General features: G+C 33.3%; 1 protein-coding gene across 1 annotated transcript; it reads right to left on the minus strand.

Annotated features, from left to right (window-relative positions):
• Nucleotides 1-1,545: 1,545 nt before the first annotated feature.
• Nucleotides 1,546-27,329, minus strand: LOC128159636 (interleukin-17 receptor D-like). The gene is made up of 6 exons (XM_052822784.1): nucleotides 27,226-27,329; nucleotides 20,850-20,945; nucleotides 15,107-15,172; nucleotides 13,666-13,827; nucleotides 13,187-13,225; nucleotides 1,546-5,798 (listed from the first exon to the last, which is right to left on the minus strand). The coding sequence occupies exons 2-6, from the start codon at nucleotides 20,860-20,862 to the stop codon at nucleotides 4,450-4,452; spliced, it is 1,629 nt and encodes a 542-aa protein (XP_052678744.1). The 5' UTR covers nucleotides 20,863-20,945; nucleotides 27,226-27,329; the 3' UTR covers nucleotides 1,546-4,449.

Below are 27,329 nucleotides of genomic sequence, written 5' to 3' on the forward strand. Positions count from 1 at the left end.
TTGTGTGTGTTTGATATAAATCGTAAAATGGATAATTTATGAATGTAAAAATCTTTTAATTACAACAAGATATTAAATATCTTTTAATTTAATTCATACATGTATCTTCGCTTAATACTTTCATTTTAACTATTCTGTCATGTTGTAAATTTGGAATTTACTGGGTGGGTGTAAATACAAAATTTACAACATGACAGTTGTAAATTTTGTATTTACAGTCACCCAGTCAATTCAAAATTTACAACATGACAATTCCTTTTGTAATATTTGTTTTAATCATTATGGACTTCGAAAAAACTTTCTTAAGATTTATTGTCTTAGGTCTAATAAAATTCATATGAAATTAAGGAATACCCGGTATATTTCTTCAGAAACACCAATAGTGTTATGCGCAACTATTTTTTTAACGCAAAGTTGTAACTTGCATTTGAATATGTTTGAATATCTTCTAATACACACACACACACATTAAAACAACCGTGTAAAAAAGTTCATAATTGCATAGAAGCTCTTACTTCCTTAAAGTTAAAAAAAAAACAACTACAGCATAAGAATAAAAAGAAATTTTGTTTAGGTAATAATGGAATTTGAACTGATGCGAATAATTACGTCAGCAAAAAAAAAAAAGAAAGTTACTGTAGTTTATAACGCTATGCTCACTACAGAAAGATGTATTTTATTGCTAAAGTAGTATACAATGTACTAGTATTTATTAATCATTACCTTCCTTTTTTACTGCACGATACAGAATCTAGAGTCAATAAATAAATCAAATTTGTAGCGATTTTCTACATGTAACCTCCAAAAGAATTCAGTTCAGTTTATTGAATCAAGCCATAAAATGGTAAATGAGGTCAGACATAATATACAATTCAAAAGTACATGCATAAACTGTATACCATGGTCCCCGGTAAAATAAGGTGATAATTACCCGACATGTACTTATGATGCTATATTGTTCTATATTCTCCGTATATGAAAACTCTGAATTTAAAGTTTTTCTTAATGTCATTTCGCAAAGAAAAGAATTTCCTGAGGCGAAAATAATGGTAGTTTACGTAAAATAATTTACCTTGCTTAATGTCAATCATTAAAATGCTGTGCGGTCTTTAATCTATTTTTAAAAGAAAAGTGATGTTTGTATACAGTAGCCACGATGTTGTAATTTACATAGTTATATGGAGTAAGTTTATGAAACTTCACATGAACATGTATACTATACATATATAGAGTTATTCAATTAAACTTCGGTGTTTCATGTGGTCATGAACGTAGTTAGCATTGCAGAAAAACATACAAGTTCTCTGTAGCTGCAGGTCTAAAAAAATTCGAATGGACGACCTGGTCCTCCATCCGAATTTTTTCAGACCGGGAGCTACAGACCTGCAGCTAAGTTCTCTGTACTAATTTGCAATGATAACATGTTTTCACCAGTTTAGAATTTTTAATATTTACAATATTTATATCTCTATGATGAATTTTTAAATGTAGTGAGCCACCTTAAACCAGTCCCAACGCTTTTTTCTGATAAAGAAGACGTACACATTACACTTATATGATGCATTTAATACTTAAAAAACAGATTTGCATTGTATGTTTAAATTAGCTTCAATTCTTTTATACATGTACATATATATAAATCGAATTCAAAATCAACCAAAGACGCACGGAACAATACAAATACAGGAACAATTTAAAAATACCAAAAAAAAAATCTTTTTAAAACAATTCCTATTCATTCATCATTACATAGCCTTTTCTGCAATGTCGCGACATAGTAAAAAAAAAAAATCATCATTACATAGCCTTTCCTGCAATGTGGCGTCATTACATAGCCTTTTCTGCAATGTAGCGACATAGTAAAAAAAAAATCATCATAACATAGCCTTTCCTGCAATGTAACGACAAAGTAGTAAAAAAAAATAGATCAGGAAAGACAACTTTAATCAAAAAATCATCAAAAGAAGAATTGAGTATATTTTTCATGTATATCATATACATGTATTTCCTTTTTTTTTTTTTTACCTGGCTTCATTCTAAAATAAGCAATGATATGTTTTTCAAATACCGTATTTCTCGAATAAAACACCCTTGATGCTTACAATACTAGTATTGCCAAAGTGGAAAATCATCATACTGCAAATGTTGTAAAAATTATAGTATTTGTGTAAGATTTAATTTCATGTTACTTTTTCTAAGCCCGTAAAAGTATCAAATAACACATAATTCACATTAACATTCTAATAATTTGAAAACAGAACATCTCTAAACGTGGTGAATGTAAGAGCACGAGGGATTAAAAGGATTAATACGGTACTGTTGAATACTGTGACCAGCTCCTTGACAAAGGATCATTTTTCTCATGGAAGCCAAAAACCATAATACATGTAATCAAACTTTCATTACTGATAGAGTTAATGTGAAAAAATAAATTAAAATACAGTTTCAAAACAATTGAGACACTCTCACAACACACAGGGATAACATAATATCACACACATAACTGATAATCAAGTGATTTACAATATATATATATGTCAGGTGTGTATCTATACAATACAGTTTAGGTAGGTAAGTTAAGACAAGGAAGCGTCTTGCTCACTGCAATATCTGGTGAGAAAATCTGAACACAATCAAATGAAAGATCAGACGCTGTAAGCATGGTAAGAGTAACATTCTGTGAGGATCCAAAAAATAAATGATGATCATTTTCAAAATAATCAAAGTACATTGAAAACATGATATTAGCAAAACTGCCTTCACACAATAGAAATAGCCTTCTCAATCAAATCTCGAACACTTTATATAACCAACCCCCTCCCCAATCCCAAACAAAATCAAAATATTAATACACGTATATCAACTTCATACATTTTCATTTGTAATTTCCACTTTAGTATCACATTATGAAATGCAGAAAAATTAACATCCGGGTCCTCTTAGACCTGAACCATACAAAAGCCACACACCTCTTCATGAAAAATCAAAGGCATGTTTGCCTCCCAACCTATTGCACATTCTCTTAAAGCACTCTTTCCCAAAACTTAGGAATCACTGTCCATGCTTCAAAAATGGGGTACATGTAAAGGGATGAATTTTTTTTTTTTTACAAAAAAAATATGCAATGAATGTCATATTCAACATGTTCAATGTAAATGTAATTTGAAGTTCTAACATATGTTGGAGCTGATAAGTTGCTATGCTAGTACACAGGGGCCAAGACCATTTTAAAATTAATTTCAAAGGCCCCTGTGTGCCAGTATACCTCAGAAAAGTACAATGTACAATTGTAAGTCTACATATCTTCAATCAACATGTTTAATAAATTACAAAATATAACATTTAATAGTATATAAATTGTTAAATATAACTAATTAATTCTCACATATACAGTATAAACGTTTATTTCTTTTATAAAACAATAAATTTATGTATTTTCAGAGTTCTTTTCAGGAGATGCCATTTCTTATGATGAATAATGATAAAACATGTTCAATGTAGCATCATCCCTTAAGGTACCTCACTACACCGAGACTTATACTTTTTAAGACACTACGTCACAAGATGGCGATCTAAATGTTTTGTAAAACTGTTTATATTGTTCGATTCGGTTGTATATCGTCAAAGCTCAGTCGTTAAAGAATTGGGCTTCTGAACGGCAGATCATGAGTTCAAATCCGCTTGGAGCTTTTGTTCATGTTTACTAAATTAAATTTTCGAAAATGTAATTTTTCATCAAAAATTGCACATCTTTTTGCCTATTTGACTTAAATACTTCTTATCCATTCTGATATCTATCATAATCAAGTAATTTTCTGCTGATTTGAGAAAATATTTCAAGGTGTAGTGAGCCACCTAATATGTGGCTTAACATTCAATGGTCACAACAAATTAGGTGACTTTCCGATGTATTTTAATATCAATCAAAACAGTGAGAGCATTTAGAGCAAAGTAGAGCACACCTGAAGTACTCATCTAGCTTAATTTGTACCATACATACAACAGCATCCAATTATTCCAAGTTTGTTTTCCCCCTCAATTATTAAAAAAATATCCAAATATCCCCCCCCCTCCCCCCGAAACTTAAAAATCATTCTGTGAAATTCCTTTTGAACATTAATAAATGATTAATACTTTTCATCATCATGATAAGCGGTGTACTAAGGTTATGAAATAATAAAAAGGGACGTTAAGTACATGAGCATCTGTTTCAACATCAGAACAACACCTAGAATGGACCTGAATCAATTAACAAACAAATGAGGTCATTTAGTCGAATGAATTAAGACATCTACATGAACTTTATGTTTCCTTCATAATGACATAAATAAATCTAGAAGCCGTACAATTTTTTCTTTCGAAAAAAAAAGAAAGACAACAATTTTTTGAACAGAGGGACAAAATGTCCGATTACAAACAAAAGACCAACCAATGACATCGACCTTTGGCCTAGAGGATCATGTCCTGAATGGACCCCATGCTTGAGGAGGAACTACTCTGGTGGGTAACGGGGAACTTTGACACTTTGGGGAGAACGTTCATCTGTCCATACAGTACCGGGTTGGGCAGCGACCTAGTTTTGGCTTGGGTGGACTGAGGGGCGATGATGGACTGCAAGTCTCGCTCAAGGTCGTCTAAGTCTCGACTCGACTCGTATTCCTGAGATTCTGTCTCATCCGACAGCTGGCTTTCACTCATTTTCCACTCCTTGTGAACTTCCACCTGATGATATACTGTCTGAGAGCTGTTCAAACTTAAACTACACATAGTAGGCATGGAACGACTTTTGACGCGGATAGAGGAAAAATCACTGTCTTCATCGTCATCATGGCTGCTTTTCCTGAATTCTCTCCCCTTGCAGGTGTAATTTTCACTGCAGTGGTCAACTTGCCCACACAGGATACATGGAATCGTCTCAATGTCGGCAGAGTACCTGTTCTTGACTTTGAACGAATCGTTCTGTCTTGATGGCGACTTTTGTGGCGACAACCTTTGATTTTGTTCACTTGGCTTTGGAGAAATGTTCTGTTGATGTACTTCCACTTTGGCTTCCACCATTCTGGGATCACATGGAGATTCCCCGAGCAAGGGCTCCAATGATCTCTTCCTTGAGGGGCGAGATTTCGACTTGGAGCAGGGCGGAGGTAGAGCTTCCATGCTGTCCTCCACCCAGTTTGGATTGCATTTGAAGAATTCTTTCGCCGATTCGATGGCAACTTGAAGCTCCAGGCCATTTTCCGAGTTCTCATAATACTGGTCGATGGCTGAGGGGGGCAGATTGCCAAACTTGACACTACTGTCTGAACTATTTATCCCATGCACATGGCAGAACAGTTTGGTAATGTCTTTCATCAGGTGAAACTTGGTTCCCATCTCTATCTGATGGGGAATATCACTGCTGTAAGAATAATCCATATAAGCTACGATGAACCGAGACATGGGTAAACCTTTAAGTCTCTCCACTCGCATTTTCTCAGCCACATAATCCACAGCGACAGCAAAGTAATCGGGAACGGTTCGATACGGGTCGCTTTTGAACCTGACCCGTTTTTTGGTGCATCGGAGCCGCGCTCCCACAGAACAGAGCACTATAATAAAATCCGCCTCTTGAAGCCTGTCAATCAACCAGTCGTCCAGCCCCCGCTCGTGAATGATCTGGTCTTCGAATATATCAAGGTGTACGTTACAGTTGCAGGTGTCAATGAGGAAGCCAGCCAAAGCAGAGACCACCTTCTCATGGGCCGGACAGTCGAATGCATACAACAGCAGTATCGTAGGAATCTGCTTCTGATCCAAGTCTGCAAATACAAAATGGCAATCATTAAAAGAAGTTGAAAGTTTCAATAGATCTAATTAAAAGATTTTCAGGAATGTATCACATCTTAATGAAAGATGGACCTGATAAATTTTTTTTGTTCTAGAATGAGTTTGGAACTGTTGATTAAGATAAGGGAATTCATTCTCCATTTTTTAAAAATTTTGCACTTGCTCCAAACTTACAGTATATTTTTGTGACTAGAATTATGCAATGGAGTTATTCAGAGTTCAGAGTGAGGACAAGATGTCTTTTCAAGAATAAATATGAAATGAGACACATGACTATTAACAGCTGGGTTGCGAAGTAGTTAATTATAATTATATAATACTCTAAAAATTCACATTACAGCAGATGTCATATTTATAGATCACAAAGTCGATAGACAATACACCTGGTGAATTAATATGAGGTTAAGTAACTTTTATCTTGTAAACACAAATAAAATGGACAAAATAGCAGCAGTATTAGTTTCTACAAGTCTAGACTGACTGAACGATTCAAACTAAAAACAACTCAACTGCAAAGGGCAATGAAATTTAGAGATCAAAAACTTTAAACAAACATGGGAAAACCCTATCTAATAAAGATCACACCCACGAATAGTGAATGAATATTGGCATTTTCAATGAACCCTATTTTCAATGATAGACTGCATTTGGTTTGATGCCTTAACTTTGACTAAAAGTCTTAAACCTAAGCAGACAACATCTGCAGCATAGGTCTCAAGGACAAGAAATGATAGGAGATTTGTTCAGTTGCAGACTGTGGTCAACTGAGAGGACCGCTCAAAATTATAACCGTGATTTCTGTCACACTCAACTGACCTTCACAAGAGTCTGGACCAAGATACAGTTAGACCATAACCTTTGCCTGATCTAGACTCCCTTTTAAATCAGTATACCAGAGACAAGTCTATTATAAAGTTACAACAGGCAAATACACTTCGACAGAGCAATACTAGGGATGGTATATAAAGACATTTTAAAATAATTATTGTTGAGATATCTGAGAAAGCAAAGCCTGAAAATAGAAATGTTTAGATGAGTAATTAATTAAAAAGCCCTCAAAGCTGGTGTATATTAAGACTTGAAAATGAATCCTAATAAGCCCACTCCTCAATTGCAAATCAAACTGTGAATTTTTCACAGATACTGCAATGATTGTTAATATGAACATCTGACAATAAAATGATAATACGGTAACACGTGGTAACTGTATATTATGTTATAATCCAATCTAAAAAGAATTCATCACCCTAGAATTTTATCTGTTAGTAAGTCTTTCCAACTTTCAACTTTTGTACCATGTGCACAGGAAGTACATCATAAAAAATATGGGAGTAAAAAAAAAAAAGAACGGAGAGATAAAGTATTTTATGGTTTCATTAGGGTCTTCCGTTTCCAACGGAAGACCCTCTTGTTATTCTACGGTTTCTTTTTCTTTATTAGGGTCTTCCGTTTCCAACGGAAGACCCTCTTGTTATTCTACGGTTTCTTTTTAGGGTCTTCCGTTTCCAACGGAAGACCCTCTTGTTATTCTACGGTTTCTTTTTCTTTATTATTATACTTTTTTTTCTTTTTCTGACTTTTTTGGAGCGTTATTTCTCAGAAACTATTCAACCGATTTACACCAAATTTTTAGGAGTTATAAAGCATCAATGTCGCTGCTGATTACTAAAATTGTAAATGATTACGTCACTTCCGGTTTCAGATATGAACGATATTGCAATTTTTTCAGGGTCATTTTGTCCACGCATCTTCTCTGAAACTAATCATGATAAAAGCTTGAAATTTGCAGGGATTGTAGATGAATGTATGTAGATTTCCCTCCATGCTTCCAATTGCGAAAAATGCGCAAGGCCTAGAAGCTCGCCTGAACCTGAAAATTAGCACCAAATTTTTTCACAAAATTTTCGCACTTTTTCCGTAATATCTTTTGACGAATAAATATTTTGTTAAAACATGTAAAGCAAAAGTTGTTTCAATTTGCACGGGCTTTTATTTGATATCAAGAAAAAGGGGCTGGCCCCTCAAATTAGGGGCCAAGAGGGCTCTAAAGTATATTTGCAATAACCTTTTAGTGAACAATAATTTGTTATCAATTATAGAAGCAAAAATGTTCATTGTTGGGCTGTTTATCTATACAAAACCATACTTAAGTCATATGTTACGTAATTAGGGGTTTCAAGGGGCCAGAAATTCAAAATTTAGATCATTAATATCTGAAAAAGGAGAAATATTTTGAAAAGCATTGTAGAACAAAAGTTGCTTAAAATAATGTTCTGTACAATATGCCATCTTAAATTTTTTTGTTCATGGCCCCATTTAGGAGATAAAGGGCCAGCCCCTAAAACACATTTGTAAAGATATCCTAATAACGGTTAACATTTTGTGAACACTTGTTGAACAAAATATGTTTATATTTGCAAGACCTTTCATTTGATATCAAGAAAAAGGGGCTTGCCCCTCCAATTAGGGGTCAAGAGGGGTCTTAAATCTTCTTACAATAACTTTTACTGAACAATAATTTGTTATTGATTATAGAAGCAAAAATGTTCATTGTACAGCTGTTTATCTATACAGTACCATAACTAAGTCATTTATTACGTAATTAGGGGTTTCAAGGGGCCAGAACTCAAAACTTTGATCATTAATAACTGAAAAAGGAGAAATATTTTTTAAAGCAATGTAGAACAAAAGTTCTTCAAAATAATGTTCCTAACCATATGATTCCAAAAATGTTGTTGTTAGTGGCCCCGGTAAGGGGTTAAAGGGTCGGCCCCTAAAACGCATTTGTACAGATATCTCGAGAACAGTTTACAATTCATGAACACTTGTAGAACAAAATATGTTTATATTAGCGAGACCTTTTATTTGATATCAAGAAAAAGGGGCTGACCCCTCAAATTACGGGCCAGAAGGGCTACTTAGTATTTTCATAATAACTCTTTTCTGACCAATGATTTGATATTAATCATAAAGCAGCAAAAAAGCTTTTATTAAGCTTAATTTAAAACCGAAACCCGTTTTAAAATCAGACGATGCATTACAGAGATATCGAGGTTTAAAAATTGATTTTTCCGGAAATTTTGATTCCGCGTCCTTGGTTAAAAAAATAGCGTAAGTTTAAAGTAAAATTAACTTGTACCAAAAATAATTGTTAAGTCGTACTTGAACACATTCGGATTTTTTTTCTTAAGTCGTTCTTGAAATCTGATAGGTGTTTGTTAAGTCGTACTTAAAATCATTCGTATTTTGTTAAGTCGTACCAGGAATAATTCGATTTTTTTCATATTTTATATTTTAGTTACTCTTGTTATTGGTTTAAGAGCTCTGCTTCTTACAGGAACTTCCAGCTTTACTTCCGACATTAACGGAAGACCCACTCGTTGCTTTGCAACGAGCTTTGCTCTAGTTCTTTATTCTTATTATTCTTTTTTTTCTTTTTCTGACTTTTTTGGAGCGTTATTTCTCAAAAACTACACAACCGATTTGCATGAAATTTTAAGGAGTGGTAGAACATCATCGTCGCTACATATTATTAAATTTTTGCATGATGACGTCACTTCCGGTTTCAGATATAGACGATTTTGTAAATTTTTAAGGGTCATTTTGTCCACGCATCTCCTCCGAAACTAATCGAGATAGAAGCTTGAAATTTTCAGGGGTTGTAGATAAATGTCTGTAGATGTACCCCCTTGCTTCCAATTATGAAAATTGCTCAAGGCCTCGAAGCTCGCCTGAACCTGAAAATAAGCACCAAATTTCTCCACGAAATTTTTGCACATTTTCTGTAATACCGTTCGATGTGCACATAATTTGTTAAAACATGTAATGCAAAAGTTGTTTCAATTTTCACGAGCTTTACTTTGATATCAAGAAAAAGGGGCTGACCCCTCAAATTAGGGGCCAAGGGGGCTCTAAAGTCTTCTTACAATTACTCTTTACTGAACAATAATTTGTTATCAATTATATAAGCAAAAATGTTCATTGTACAGCTGTTTATCTGTACAGTATTATACTTAAGTCATATGTTACGTAATAAAGGGTTTCAAGGGACCAGAAGTTCAAAACTATGATCATTAATATCTGAAAAAGGAGAAATATTTTAAAAAGCAATGTAGAACAAAAGTTGCTTAAAAGTGTGTTCTTTACAATATGCTACCTTTAATGTTTTTGTTTATGACCCCATTTAGGAGTTGAAGGGTCGGCCCCTAAAACACATTCGTACAGATATCTCAAGAACGGTTAACATTTCATGAATACTTGTTAAACAAAATATGTTTAAATTTGCAAGACCTTAAATTTGATATCAAGAAAAAGGGGCCGACCTCTCAAATTAGGGGCCAAAAGGGCTCTAATGTCTTTTTACAATAACTCTTTACTGAACAATATTTTGTTATTAACTATAGAAGCAAAAATGGTCATTGTTCAGCTGTTCATCTATACAGTACCATACAAAAGTCATATATTACGTAATTTGGGGTTTCAAGGGGCCAGAACTCAAAACTATGATCATTAATATCTGAAAAAGGAGAAATATTTTTACAAGCAATGTAGAACAAAAGTTGTATAAAATAATTTTCTGAACAATATTAAATTAAAAGTTTTGTTGTTAGTGGCCCCGGTAAGGGGTTAAAAGGTCGGCCCCTAAAATACATTTGTACAGATATCTCGAGAACGGTTTACAATTCATGAACACTTGTAGAACAAAATATGTTTATATTAGCGAGACCTTTTATTTGATATCAAGAAAAAGGGGCTGGCCCCACAAATTAGGGGGTACAAGGGCTACTTAGTTTTTTTATGATAACTATTATAAAGCAACAAAGCAGCTTTTATTAAGCTTAATTAAAAACTGAAATCTGTTTTAAAATCAGACGATGCATAACAGAGATATCTGGGTTTAAAAATTGATTTTTCCGGAAATTTTCTTTCCGCTTCCTTGGTTTAAAAGATAGCGTAATGTTTATAGTAAAATAACTCGTACCAAAAATAATTGTTAAGTCGTATTTAAACCTATTGGGATTTTTTTGTTAAGTTGTTCTTGAAATCAAGAAGGTTTTTGTTAAATCGTACTTAAAATCATTCGGGTTTTGTTAAGTCGTACCAGGAATAATTCAATTTTTTTCATCTTTTTAATTTAGTTACTCTTGTTATTGGTTTAAGAGCTCTGCTTCTTACAGGATTTTCCAGCTTTACTTCCGACATTAACGGAAGACCCACTCGTTGCTTTGCAACGAGCTTTGCTCTAGTTATTCTTTTTTTTCTTTTTCTGACTTTTTTGGAGCGCTATTTCTCAAAAACTATCCAACCGATTCGCACAAAATTTTCAGGAAAAATAAAGCATGATCGGCGCTACATTTAATAAAATTTCTAAATGATGACGTCACTTCCGGTTTCAGATATTGACGATTTTGTAAATTTTTTAGGGTCATTTTGTCCACGCATCTTCTCCGAAACTAATCAAGATAGAAGCTTGAAATTTTCAGGGATTGTAGATGAATGTATGTAGATGTACCCCCATGCTTCCAATGATGAAAATTGCTAAAGGCCTCCAAGCTCGCCTGAACCTGAAAATTGGCACCAAATTTTTTCACGAAATTTTTGCACATTTTCTGTGATATCTTTTGATGTATAAATATTTTGTGATAAGATGTAATGCAAAAGTTGTTTCAAATTACACGGGCTTTCCTTTGATATCAAGAAAAAGGGACTGGCCCCTCAAATTAGGGGCCAAGAGGGCTTTAAAGTCTTCTTACAATAACTCTTTACTGAATAATAATTTGTTATTAATTATAGAAGCAAAACTGTTCATTGTTCGGCTGTTTATCTATACAGTACCATACCTAAGTCATATGTTACGTAATAAGGGGTTTAAAGGGGCCAGAATTTCAAAATTTCGATCATTAATATCTGAAAAAGGAGAAATATTTTGAAAAGCATTGTAGAACAAAAGTTGCTTAAAATAATGTTCTGTACAATATGCTACCTTAAATTTTTTTGTTCATGACCCCATTTAGGAGATAAAGGGCCGGCCCCTAAAACACATTTGTAAAGATATCCGAAGAAGGGTTAACATTTCGTGAACACTTGTTGAACAAAATATGTTTATATTTGCAAGACTTTTCATTTGATATCAATAAAAAGGGGCTGGCCCCTCCAATTAGGGGTCAAGAGGGGTCTTAAATCTTCTTACAAGAACTGTTTACTGAACAATAATTTGTTATTAATTATAGAAGCAAAAATGTTCATTGTACAATTGTTTATCTATACAGTATCATACCTTAGTCATATATTACGTAATTAGGGGTTTCAAGGGGCCAGAAGTTCAAAACTTTGATCATTTTAAAATATCTGAAAAAGCAGAAATATTTTTTAAAAGCAATGTTGAACAAAATAATGTTCTGAACAATATGATACCATAAATGTTGTTATTAGTGGCCCCGGTAAAGAGTTAAAGGGTCGGCCCCTAAAATACAGTTGTTTAGATATCTCGATAACGGTTAACCATTCGTTAATATTTGTAGAACAAAATATGTTTATATTAGCAAGACCTTTAATTTGATATAAAAAAAAGGGCCCACCCCTCAAATTAGGGACCAGAAGGGCTATTAAGTCTTTTTATAATAACTCTTTTCTGACCAACAATTTGATAAAAGTCATAAAGCAACAAAGGAGCATTTATTAAGCTTAATTTAAAACTGAAATCCGTTTTAAAATCGGACGATGCATTACAAAAATATTGGGATTTAAAAATTGAGTTTTCCGGAAATTTTGTTTCCACGTTCTTGGTTAAGAAAATAGTGTTATTTTAAAAGTTAAATTAACTCATACCTAAAATAATTCGGAAATTGTTAACTCGTACTTGAAGACATTCGGGACTTTTTTTATTAAGTCGTTCTAGAAATTGTAAAGGTTTTTGTTAATTCGTTCTTGAAATCATTCAGACATTGTTAAGTCGTACAAAGAATTATTCGATTTATTTAAAAAAAAATTTTTTTATTTTCTTTGTAGTTGGTTTTAGAACTCTGCTTCTTACAGGAGCTTCTATCTTTACTCTCGACACCACCGGAAGACCCACTCGTTGCTTTGCAACGAGCTTTGCTCTAGTTATAATTATTCTTTTAACACCAATTTTTCCTGGGTTATGTTCTTGAGTTCATACATGAAATCAAATTTTCAATGAAGATGAAAATTATCATGAGACAATTTACATAATATATGAATTTCCATAGCCTCAAATTTGTCATTTCTACCACGTCCAGCAAAATTGATGCTCACATTGGAAAATATTTAATGAAATCAATTAATCCACAGTCAGTGTAATAAAACAACAAAATCTTAGAGATTTAAAATCAGTACCTACCAATAGAGATCGAGCTACTCAATTCTTCCTCTGGATGATCTACAAAACATTTTTCAATGGAGGATAAATTAAAACACAGTGGCAATAATATGTAAATTTTTGTCATAACAGTGACAAATTCTGTGTTTGTAGAGGGTATGAGGGTGATTATGTTACATAGATCTGAAAGTTTTCATTCACAAATATTTTTTCTCTCTTTTTCATGCATACCGCATAGCCAAAGTTTTTAACATGATCAGTAGTAATACTGTATACATGGAAATATTCGACCCTGTTATATTTTCACCCTTTCACCATTGTTGTCAGCGGGCAAATTTAAGACTGGGCAAACACCAATGTTCCAAGGTATCTCTTTAGTACACAATTGTGTCTGTGCGAATTTAAGATGGGGGCAAAACCATTTGCAAGTGTAGACGGGCGAAAATAACACTGAGCGAAAATAACCCTGTATACAGTATAACGTTATATTAATTAGTTACCAGGTGCTCGGTGGTGGCGGAGATTGCGGCGCTTGTAGAGCTTGTACAGCAGAGAGATCACGATGATGAGACCCAGCAGTCCGACGACACCGCACACCGTCCCCAGCACGATCTGGAGCGACTGTTCATACTCCGTGTTGTCAGGCTGGTCCACAATCACGCCTGTAAATCAGAAATGTCTCATTGTGTATAAAATTTACAGGAATGCTGTAAAACAACAATATTCATGCAATGTGTCTCATTGTGTATAATCGTTATTTTCTGGTTCTTGAATATACTGTAAAGAGGATATGCATTGTAAATTTACACACTCGGTCAAAAAGCCCTCTCTTATTGTGTAATATGATTATCATTTACAGTAATGCTGTAAAACAGCAGAGCTCAGACAAATCTGTGTTATTTAATTGATTTACAGTTACTGTAATACAGTAAAACCGCAGCACTTAGTCTGAAGGCATGTCTCATCCAGTATATGATTTACAATACATTGAAAAACAGCAGCGCTGACTCTCAATAAGAAAGCAGCTGCCTATACGATTTACAGAAATACAGTACAACAGCTGTACTCACTTAAAGTTAGTAACAGGCAGTTAGCAGTAATTGTCTTATTGTATGTACTGTATACCAAATTTAATGTATGCAAAATTTTACACTTAACATGTACATCATTTAGAGGAAAATAATTTTTCAAAAATCAGCCTGTACTTGAACTAGCATATTACTTAAGTGATCCTCCCTTTATACAAATATGCATGGCATTAAGCAATGTACTTGATTTTGGGGAACCTGCTTTCCACCAAAAACACTAATTGAAATACACACTGTCAGTCAAATATACAGTACAACACGCTTATAACGAAGTGCAAGGGATGGACTATTTTACTTTGTTATAAGCATAATTCATTATATCCGTCAAGATTACAACATGTAATAAAGTCACGGGGAATGAAAATCACTTGATCGAAGTGTCAATTCCTTATAAGCGTGTTCACTATTACCATGTTTTACTGTAATACATTTACAGTGCCTTGTCATTTTGACAATACCTTGCATTATTGCTGCTGCACCACAAACCATAGTAATTAAATTTCTCTCATAGCTCAATTATTGTAGCTTTTTTTTAACTATAAAAAAGCTGTCCATCAACTCACTCACTCATTAGCTGTCCCTAGTTTGCAATTCAATTTGTTGTCATTTTCTAGTTTTAATTATAATTGATAACTAAGAATATAAATTTGTTGCAATTAAAGTTGGTTTACAGTATACAATTTACAGGATTACTGTAAACATTCCAAATCTTAATTCAATTATTAAGACTGCAGACAATATCTAATTAAACCTAGTAAGAGGACAATTTATAGTTAATGCATATGCAAGAATCAGGCAGCAATAATAAATAATGTATTAATCCTTCTTAGCCCATTGTGTTGATGTTTATTACCTGAGCCTGGGTTGGGTTTGATTTCCTCCACACCATTTCCTGTTGACGGGGTTGTCATGGTGGCACCTGCGGATCAGAGAGACAATGAAAATCAACATCCATTACTGTAACTATTAAATAAATTGAATTGCAATTCTTGAAAAATCTATCTTGTTTTGACATCCAAAGGAAATACTTAATAGTCATCTGTTCATATGTAAATTATTAATTATAATTGACGCCTGTATAATGATACAATCAAAAGTTATGGAAATCAATTAACGTAGCTATTACAGGTATAAACAAATCTGCACTCAAATCAATATCAAAATCCTTTAATATATTTCTCTCTTTCTCTTTCTCTCTCCGTGAAATAAAAATCATCAATTCCAGTATTGGTCAATTTGACTTTCAGTGAGCCCTAACGCAGCTTCTTAGAAGAGGATCGCCATATCTATGTATATAAATACTGTGTTTTTTTAAAGCCGTATAATGATGTATGTAATACATGCAGTTTTGAAAAACAAATGAGTCAGACTGATATTCCAGAAGCAAATAACACAGAAAAGGGAACTCTGGCATTCAATGGCCTCTATATGATCTGATCTTTTTAAAGGGTGTACAACTTGGTTTCCATAGGGATTGAAAAAATTATAACAACTTGTTAATATGTGTACATGAAATCTGAAACTAGGTGTGTCTAACTGATCATGTTGATTGAAATAGTTTATCAACAATACAGTAAAAACTGTCTCATCTAATACCTATGCAATCCATATCACTGAAAATAATCTCCATTTTTTTTTTCATTGCCATTTTACTACTTGCCACACACTTTAGTCTTCACACAATGATTTCAGACAACCCGTTTATTTTGACAAAGTATTTCTTCCTCGTTCGTTTTGGATTAGACAGCTTTAACTGCATGCGCTTGTATTTCAGTTAAATGGATTAAATATACACAAAACACAATGACTTTGCATCAATTTTTGTGTGACATGTAATAAGAATTAAGTTACATGTATATTTGTTTTTAAAACACATCCATTATAAATTGCTTTCTTTCAAAATAAACAATATTAAAATTCAGCATAACAGATCCTTACAAATATTTGCTTTCACATTCTTATCACAGGTGCTTGTGGACTGGACCGTGCACTACCCCCCCCCCCCCCTTTTTTTTATATTTTTTTTTCAAAATTTTTTTTTAATTTCTTTTATTAATTATCATTTACAACCCCTTATATATGTCTCCAGTCGAAAAATAAAAGAAATATCACGACTTGGTAGCATTTTATAATCACACTCGTTTCTCTTTATATATATAGGGGAAACGAGTGTGATTATAAAATGCTACCAAGTCGTGATATTTCTTTTATTTTTCGGCTGGAGACATATATAAGGGGTTGTTAATGATAATTAATAAAAGAAATAAAAATTTTTTTTGGAAAAAAAATATATAGAAAAAGGGGGGGGGGGGGGGGGGGGGGGGGGGGTAGTGCACGGTCCAGTCCACAAGCACCTGTGATTCTTATATTTATATAACAGTGTAGCACATATGAATATTTTTTAATAAAACATCAGCAACTGGTCAATGTGGACTACAGTCTGATGATCATGAGTTCGAACCTTGCACAGGGGTGTTTTATACATTTTGAAAAATGTATTTTAAGGTCAAATATTGTACTACATATTGTATTTGCAAATTTTAACAGACTAGTGAGTGTGATCATATATTTTTGAATATGATGTACTTTTCTCCCCCCTACAATTTCATCACAATATTTACAGTTACAGCTGTATCATATCTTTTCAAGTTGATTCTAATAACTATTTATCTGCAAAAGCAAACATTTACATTTGCAAATATGCTTCCATATATGAACCTGTAGGATAGCGAGAATGTTCAATTCTGTGTGAACTTTTTTATGACGTCACAATAATTATCGCACATGCTTATCGCTTGACGGTTGCATTGTTGTAAACATTTCAAAATACAGTTACCGCAACATGTATTTTAATAATTCTAAACGATTGCCTTTTTCAAACTTAAATATTAAAGTAATACACAGCATGCAATGTTAAAAAGTTCACTGAGATATGACTTGGTTGGTATGTGATCAAATCTTCTGAGAACCCATCCAGACTTAACAGGAATTGATCATGTGATCAACCAAGTTCATATCCTGGTAAACTTTTTAACTTGCTGTTAATTTATGAGCCAACGTAATGCATGTATTTGCTTGTTTACAGCAATATCTATTTTCACTAGCATATTTTATATTCTAAATAATAAATTTTCCTACCTTTGGACACCCACATACATTTTTTTCAATATATATTATTTCTGTAGACAAAGTTCATTTGTGGGGGGTGGGGTAGGGGCGGCTGGAGGAATTGTACAATAAATTAAAAATTTATGGTTGGCAATTGACAATTATCATGAGTATAATGTTCAGTAAATGAAATTATATAATACTAAGCAATTTATAATAAATATATCTGAATGATTTTTTTTATTATAACTTTTAATTTGAAAAACAGCAGTGGGTTTTCAATTGTTTTAACATATATCATCATGCATCATAGATAAATATAGTCCTGCATATTCTTCAATCCTTTTAAAACCTCTTTTTAAACACAAACTTTGCAATGTTAACTTCAACAGATAAAACTCTCCTTTATGCAACATCTTACATCAGAGCAGAATATAAATACTTCACCAGCAGAGTACATAATTGAACCCTTCATGATTAACATGTACTGTAATGTTAAAGAACAAAGGATTTTTGTGTTATAAAAATCGAACCACTCTGAGTTTATCCAAAACAACTAGAGGCAAATTCTTATGCACATCTTCCTTTATAATAATTTTAATGGAATTTATGCGGAGAAACTGTCAGTCCATAATATATTGAAACAAAACTATTTCTATTCATATAAATATACTTAAAATGATTTGGGACAATAAACACTAATTGGTTTTGCTATAGATAATGATTCAGACCCTCCCTTTGGGCTTGAAATAGGCACAGCGTGAATTTGGATATCTCAATTTAGGTACTAGAAAGTTTTATCCTAAATAAACATTTGAATGTACCTGTGTCATGTTTGTTCTCATTTTGTGCATTAATACATGAATGCAGTTACTGCAATTTAAACATTATGTTGGTTAACATGGTTAAACAAAGATGTTGCTATAGGGATGGATTGAACATTATTCAAATTTTCAATCATAAATAAAATTATTATTTACTGCAGAAATGACACTATAAATCTACATGTAAGTTGGGTTTTTTTTCAAATAGTTAACCTTAATCAATTGAACATGTTGAAAGAGCTTACTAGCATTTAAGGGGGGGGGGGGGGGGGGGGTGATGATTGAGATGGGGCAATAAGGAATGCATGGGGTTAATAGGAGGTTGAATTAATGACATTAAGGAAAGGGTGGGAGGATATGGATTATTAAATTACTCCTAAATACTTCATAACCATAATGTCACAAACGCACTCTCTGCGCCCTGGATCTATATATGTATCATTTATCAATTCAGTGTGATTATTGTTGATTCCTTTCGTTGTGAGATATGATTACAGTGACGGATTCCAGATTCTCTTTCCTTCAACATTCTATTGACACCTGAAATGGGCCCTGTGTCTATATATAGTCTTGGGTTGATTAGGAATGTTCACTATACAAACACCAAATAAAGCCCTTTATACATGTGTGCGTGTGTTTGAATCTACCTGTACGAAATCCCCTTTAAATTGCTCATATCAATGGCAGATTTACGATACAATTCCATCCAATTTATCGAAAGGGCAAGATTCTATATTCATGGGACTATGCTTATAGGGGCCTTGACCCAAATCAAGTAATATTAACTACTATTTGTCTGCAAAACAATCTGTAACAGGGAGGATTAACCAATAAAAATGCCAGTCGCCTTTACCCCAATGCACAGAGACAATTACTTAACAGTTGAATTGACGTCCTTAAAACTCAAGATGCATTTTGCGTCGATTTCACGCCTATTGATTTTTACTCTTTTTTTCTTCCTTGACAGAGAGTCTCTGCTTTCTATGGCGTTCCTTGGTTTACGCAGTGGAAGAAGGATATAAATTCTCTACAATTCCTAATAAATGTGATCTCAGTGAAGAGAAATCAATTAAAGACAGGATCAAGTAATACCATAGTTTAAGTAATATACAAAGCCTGATGAAACACATTGAGTTATAATAATCACTTAAACAGTACAGATGAAAAGAAAGTCAACTGACACAGTCTTATCTTGTCATCATATAATGATACATATATACACATAATGATAATTAATGTACTTCAATAAATTGTACAAATAAAATTTAAACATAGTTGCATGTATGATACTCAATTGAATTTAAAGTTACTGTAACAGGAATTATAGCCTTCATAAACCCTCTCCTAATTAATTGTACAGTGTACTGATGGGTTACACAAAGTGAGAGGGCCATACAATAAGGTTTTAAAGACTGCAGAGAGAGAGAGAGAGAGAGAGAGAGAGAGAGAGAGAGAGAGAGAGAGAGAGAGAGAGAGAGAGAGAGAGAGAGAAAGAAGGGGAAGGACAGTGGCCGTGTTATTGGTTGGGAAGGGGGGGAGGGGGAATCGGAGTATTTCAGTTAGCAAATGCATGGATAATATTTATAATCTAATACTGATTCCAGAGTGCAACATGTTCTAGATCAAAACATTCAACATTGCAAATCCAGAGAGACATCATAGTAAGGCTAAAGATAGTGCCATTCCAATAGTACAGTGTTAGTGGTTTAAGCTAAAATATTATCAATACAACAACATTTCAGTTGGATTCTTCAAAATCGTAGCAAACTGTACAAATAATATTGTGTATTCAACACCTAAATTTAAAAATATCAATAATGACAAAATTAAGCTATGGAAGTCATTTAAGCATTGAATCATTATTTTTTGAAAGATATAGTCTCGTAACTGCAGCGGCGTGTGTTTACAAATTGAATAATGCGCGCTAGCGCATTATGAAAATTTGTATGCACACACCGCTGCAGTTATGAGACTATATCTTTCAAAAAATAATGATTTAATGTTTATATTTACATTTTTTAAAACTTCTTTCCTTGTCTGCAAATGTGATTTTTACGTCAAAATTTCTGTTTTATCCTAAGGGTATAAAGTTCAAATTAATGGAAGAGCCGCTGTAACAGCCACAAGTGTGAACTTTGATTCTCGTTTGTGACGTTGCATTTTACAGCGTTCAACGTTTGTGACGTCATAATAAAACTAGTCATTCTAACCTTTGAGTACCCTGTGTGTGTTACAGTCTTATAACTGCAGTATCTTTTCACACACTTTACATGCAAAAAATATTTGGAATGTAAATGTATAGTGCTTATAACACTGTCCAAGAATAAAATCTACTTGAGTCTAAATATAATAGTACATGTACTACACTAAGTGACACACCAAATTTTTTATCAACAATTTTTCCAAGAAGAAAAATGTTTACATTTTCTTAATAAATCAAGTTAAAGGGAGTGGTTCAACATGTTAAAATATTTCTTTTTATTCAATTTAATTCACATAATATGTTTCAGACCAAGAGGTTATAGTTACTTACAACACAGATATCTAATCAATTCATGCACAAGTATTTCTGACACAATTTTTAATCAGTTATGCGATTATACCATTAAAAGAAAATTAAAGAAGTTGTATTTCATGTATCTATACATGTATATTAAGACCTACCTGAATCCGCCATTTTCCTTCAATGAAGATGATTTCTATGCGAGACCATCATTCCAGCACTGCAGAGAAATGTCTCCCCCCATAATCACTAGTCACCTGTAATTCAATAGATGAAGATGGAGTCAGAGGCCATTGACAAGATACACAATTTACGTCACTCGAAGTCTCGAGATCTTGCTAATCAAGTCCTTTGATTCACTTCCTGAGAAATCCCTTCAGATGTTTTTACCTGACAGTGTCCAGATATCTCACCGAATTTTCTCGAGTCGTCGTTGACTGTATTTATTGGACTCACTGAGTATCTGGCACTTTACTACGTACCTGACAGCGTATATTTGAAACTATACTCATCTCAATCAAATACACTTATATGCGTACATGTATCATGACATATCAATAATATGTAACTCATGGAAATGCTCCCTTTTATAAGAGGCTCTCTGTTTGTGATACATGTATTACGTACGCATCTCAAACTCGAAAACATACTTCACATATTAATTCTCCCAATTGAAAAATCACAATCAATCCAAATTTTTCAAAAATCAATACAATTTCTCACAAAATCATTCGCCGTCTGAGATAATCCTACAGTGTTATACATGTACTACTATGTCTGAGGTCTCAATATAATAAAGTACAAATTCAAAACAAACGTTAAACTGCCTATCCCTTACGCTTTAACAGCACTACTTAAGAAGGTGACTTAAGGTCACCTACGTAAAGCTCTACAAACAGGTTTTAATAACGGTGGGGTTTTTCCCCCTCTGATTCAATGCACCACAAATGTATGGTAACAACAGTCAGAATTGATAGCAAGTCAGTCAAATTTCTGACCAGGTATCGGTATTTATTACATGTATTATACCCATGTATATAATAACAGTCACCTGTTCACCTGAGTGTTTACAATCTAATTTTTAAAATAGAATCACTTTTTGTTGAAAGAGTGGAGGTGTTTATCACAATATATTTACATTTTCCAGTGTCTTTGCCTGTGATAACACTACGTATCGATTTTGTACTATATAACTCATAATACAAATGACGCCAAATTGAGGCGCCAGCGGGGTTTGTTTATTTATATTTAAATATTTTATCGTACGATGGCCTAAAATTATATAAATATAAGTAATAAGGAATCATTCTTTAAATATTATGAGGTGATAATTTCGGTCGGGGCGTGATCAAATCTTTCAAAAAGCCCTTCGGGCTTTATTGGATTTGATCATGCCCTAACCAAAATAATATCACCTCATAATACTCAAAGAATGATTCCTTATTCCTTATATAAGTGAAAGTCCACAGCAAGATTTTTTTTAAAAGTATTTAATAGTTCTTCAGAATTATCAATTTGGACATTCCCCCTTGGCCTCACCAACCAATCTATATAGAATTACTGAAAGCAATATCATTCAATCAACATCATATCTTTAAATTAAAAATAATTGAATCATTTTCCTGTTAGGACATAAACTATTAATTTCCATTCCATTACCAAAAAAAAAATATTAATAACAATAATGGCATTATCTAACAGTTTTCAAAATAAGCAGCTTTAAATCTGCAATTTTCAACAACACCTATGAAATATGAGAGTAATTAAAAGAGAATCCATTCCTAAAGCCAGGACTTTCTTTTCATTTTATTAATGTAGTGGCAATCCTTTCAATGTTGGAATAAGCAATTACCATAAACGTGCCATTTTTTTTTCATATACAGAAATTAACCACAGAATCACATTACATATTAAAAAATTGTCCTTATGAAGCACCCCTGGCACTGCATGATAAAATGGCAAATACGGGTATCTGATATATTGAAATTCATGACAATAGCTACTTTAGGCTTCTTTTTTTTTTATTTGATGAAACATGTTTAGAGAAATATACATTATTAGAAATATCCAATATTAATTACAAGATATGTTATTTCAAAACATAATTATTGATGTGATTTTCGCTTGATATTTTTAAATCTTACACATTTGTTCAGGTTCTCTAATCCTCATCCTCAAAGTATTTAATTTTTATTCATCATAAAAATGTTATTTATCCTTCAAAATTTATCATTGTTTATATATGTAATAAAAAAAAAGGAATTTTTTGATGGTATACATGCATTTGGCAAAGTTATTGCAATTATGGCCACAGTGAATAGGATGGAATAAATATAAAAGTTGAGATCACATTAGCATGATTAGCAAAAAAAAAAAGGTTGTACAGGAGCAAAACGGTGGCTCAATCCCCTTCAATTTGTCTATATAAAAGGCAAATTTACTGTGCAATAAAATATTCCGGATAATTTAGAGTTATCGAACATTGCTGAGGATTGAAGATCGTTAAGTTTTCAACTGATAACTACAATTATGTACATGTATTTGCCTGTCACAGGCATTGGCTTCAAAAAGCACATTAGGACAAATCTAAAACTCAAGCCTCACAATCCATATAATTAATTTGTCTTGAATCTATTTGACTTCATCCAACTTCACTCAGTGACAGACTTTGTACAGCCAACTCAGTAGAATCTTCGCTAGCCAAGTGTCTGATTCGTTATTCTAATAGCGAATATGATTCAGTAGTCCTACATAAATTAAAATTGATCAAGGTTTTATAAAAATAGCTTTGGGTATAAATCATTCAGACATTTTATAAAGCCTCAACATCCCAATATTTGGTGGGGGTTTTTTTGTGCACTCTGAATATGGAATATGTACAATTATTTCATCACAGTGATCGACACAAGCTTTTTTACCAAGGGCCAGTTCCTTACCTGCATGCATATCAAATGCATTAAGATAATCCCTCAAAGCAATTACAAACACAACATCATGATGGAAGCAGAATAGATCAAAACTATTAAACTAAAAATCAAAGGCCGGAACGGCCACAAAGGCGTCGAGCTGACATTTTCTTTTATATAGATTGATAAAAAGATATCAATAATTTGAATTTTTGTACTAATAGTCGTATATCAAATAATACATATTAGAATAAAAAAAGTAATGAATTATGTTTTGCGTTCTTTAAAAACAAAAATCACTATATTTCCATATATAATAGGTTGTGATGCGTTTATAATACAATAACTCATCATAGTTACAAAAATCAAAGAAATTTCAAAGTTAAAAAAAATTATATTTTCTTTCTGCTTTAAACAGTCTTTGAACTTTTTTCAAGGTGAATACATTGATTACAGTGTGTCTCTAATTATAATAATAAAACACTTTTATTTATTTCAATTCCCGTTTGAAACAAGATTACCTATGGTATGGTTGTTTACAAACAAATCCACAAGACGTGCTATATTTTGCTCGACCAAACCAACTGCATTATCGTGTTTATTTATTGCAACAAAATCACTAGTTTCGTTTATCGCTTACATTCATTTTGGAGGCCGTGCCCAATAACAAATAAATTTACATATCAAATTTTATTTCTATCGGGCACGGTCTCCAGTAAAAATGTAATCGATAAACTAAAATAATATTTAGTGAATGTTTACACCTTTTGTATTCATCCGCCATTCTTGAATATTATGCAAAGAGTTATCAATAACCAGGGAGGCAAAGTTGGATTTTTTGTACACAATGTAGTTTAATAAGTGGAATAAAAATCTTGTAATACGTTTAACACTTTAAGGAACTTATTTTTTGTGCGCATTTAAAAGGCGGTGCAGTGCATGAATTTTTGGACGATTGCCAATCCAGACGATCGCTAGAAGGCTGCCGAGCATTAGCTCGACGCCTTAATAAGAAATGAAATCAGAATTTTTCCTCTCCATATAATTGGTCACTCTAAATTCCCCAAGGGGAGTTCCTAGTAACAGCTTACTCCATTAGTAGTTATACACTTATAATAGTATACGGCCATATAACACTACAACATGTCAGCCACTTTTAACATTGATAGCCAGAGAATAATCCTCACCACCAATCCACGACGTACGTGACAGCGGTGTGACCGGTCAGATGGAGTAAGAGTCTGTCAGAGGCTGTAACCCACCCCGTGGTCACCGATAAATCCCACACTTAAACCTGTCATTTCTCTGCTGTCAATCAACCACAGCTTATAAAACTTCTCCACCAATCTCTGACATTCATAAACAGTCTCAAAAAGCTCACACATTGGGCCAAGCATATTATCTTCTTAAAGCTGAACAAAGGAGAACTGCACTATTGATTTTTCATTTTCCATCATAGAAAATTCAGATTTTTTCATTTTGTTTTTTCTTTATACTATGTAATAAATTCAAATAATACTTTTTTTCAGACAAGTGTCTGTAGATAAAAGTTAAAAGTCACAGGTTCAGGCATGTAGATTCTACCAAAATCATGAAAAACATGAAAAAGGAGTTGTCATAATGATATAGGGGTTAAATATCCTGTAGTTATTTAGCATTTTACCAGTAATCTATTGACTTCAGACCCCTTCTAACCCCCAAAATAAACCATTTTGAAATTCTTGATTACATTAAGACTGAAAATTTCATTACTTAATGATCTGAGTTGAAAAGTAATCCCTTTCCATATACATGTATTGTTACAGTACCAATCAAAATTTTGTATGATGTGTGGCATTATCAATATCAAAACTGTACATGTATTGAGTACTGTAAACGTACTACATTTGGCTGTGTATTTAGCGCTTTTGGCAGAACGATACTTCCGCTAAATCAAGTACATCGCTAAATGCCATGCATAAATGTACAGGGTTGTCTCTAAGACCCGGGGGGCGGAGAATTTCCCCGCCTAAAATGATGTAATTACCCGGCTATTATTGCATTTCAAACACAATCTAGCTATAAGCTAGACCCCCTAGACCCCTTTTACTTTTTAATTTCCTCCTTCTACTTCATTTTTTAGAGACAACCCTGATGTATAAGAATAGTCACATTCAGGAAAACGCTAATTCAAATCCACGCCAACTTGTTCAAAAACCAATTTTCGCCAAATATTGTACATGCTAAATATAATACGTTTACAGTATTTTAGGGGGTCTATATCCAAAGTTCTGTAAACACTGTACATAGCTGCAGTTATATTGCTGCCAATACATCATTACATGTTCATGTTTAGAAGAAAGTGTGCATGCATTTATAATATTGTTTACCAGAGAACTTCAAGTGAAGATAAATAGTTTTGCAAAACTGGAAAATTGAAAACAACACGGGGAGAAAACACTGGGTTACTATGTAGAAGTATAAACACACCCACAGAAAATGCAAAATGAAACAATCATCTAACAGGTTTTTGTTTTTACAATTCAGAAGCCGGCCTTCAAGACCAAAATTGGTTACAGCAGACAACCTCTGTCATATTTAATATATAACATAACATTTTCCCAGCTATAATACATGTATATTACATCTCGATATTAATATTGGCAGTCAATAAACAAAATGTCCCATTGTAATCCTGCATGAACTCCATTAGGAACAGAGTGAAGTGGACAGAAAGTTGTTCCTTTGCAATAAATATTTTATGACTAATACTTTTACAGCTAATTGCATATGAAACTGAAGAAACGCAAAGATTCTTTGGGTTAAAATTTTGTTGTAAACCAAATAACATTTAGTTGGGATTTAATTTTAAGTGTCGACGTCATATCTTAATTTCTGTTGATAGATATTGTAGTGAAATGTAGATTATTATGCTAATACATGTTGTTAAATATGTAAATGACCTCTGACTCTGGTCCACTACCAACCCAAATACCTGGAGCTCCAGTAGTCAGTCCAGTCCAGTTCGCTTTCCAGTAAACACCTATCTGTTCATCTATGTATTGTATGATCAATAGTACATGTACCATATTCCTTGTTTGTTCATCATAAGTTAAGGCTTATGCATCTACATAATATCGGTTTCACAACAATATCCACTACCAGCTCTTAATACATCTGTAAGTTACAATGTAAGTATGGTGACTCTCTCTCTCTCTCTCTCTCTCTCTCTCTCTCTCTCTCTCTCTCTCTCTCTCTCTCTCTCTCTCTCTCTATCCTCTCTCTCTCTCTGTAGAATTTTTTTACGCATGTCATGGTTAAGATTTCGTGGCTGTTGTGTTGGCCGACAAAGAATTTTACTGAGGCTAATACATTTTGTATTGCATTGTCCAAATCAAACCCAAACACAGGGCGAAAGAGAAAGTGTAGTTATCGTTATCTTAAATACAACAGATATTATTTCATAAGTAACAGAGTAAGCCGATAACAAAGGTAACCTATGAACGCTGCTTTGCACAGCTGAAAGTGAAATATGACCAGAGGCCTGTCGAAAGAACTAAACGGAATCAGATCAACTACACAGAGCATTGACTCATGTTTGTTTACATGTACGTAAGATAATCTTATCATATAAACCATAACCAAAACATACCTATCGTTATGATGTCGGAAGTTGTCCACTGGTCACGTCTTTTTGTGTGTATTTACAATCAACGCCAAAACGAGGCCGTACGGAAAATGAAGACCGAATCTCGA

Source organism: Crassostrea angulata, chromosome 8 (assembly GCF_025612915.1).
Source record: "Crassostrea angulata isolate pt1a10 chromosome 8, ASM2561291v2, whole genome shotgun sequence".
Classification (NCBI taxonomy): domain Eukaryota; kingdom Metazoa; phylum Mollusca; class Bivalvia; order Ostreida; family Ostreidae; genus Magallana; species Magallana angulata.

Coding starts and splice junctions, on each gene's coding strand:
- LOC128159636 (XM_052822784.1), bottom strand. Junction 13,828..15,106: donor CAAACCCAACCCAGGCTCAG/GTAATAAACATC, acceptor TCTGATTTACAG/GCGTGATTGTGGACCAGCCT. Junction 5,799..13,186: donor GAGTAGCTCGATCTCTATTG/GTAGGTACTGAT, acceptor TTGTATTTGCAG/ACTTGGATCAGAAGCAGATT.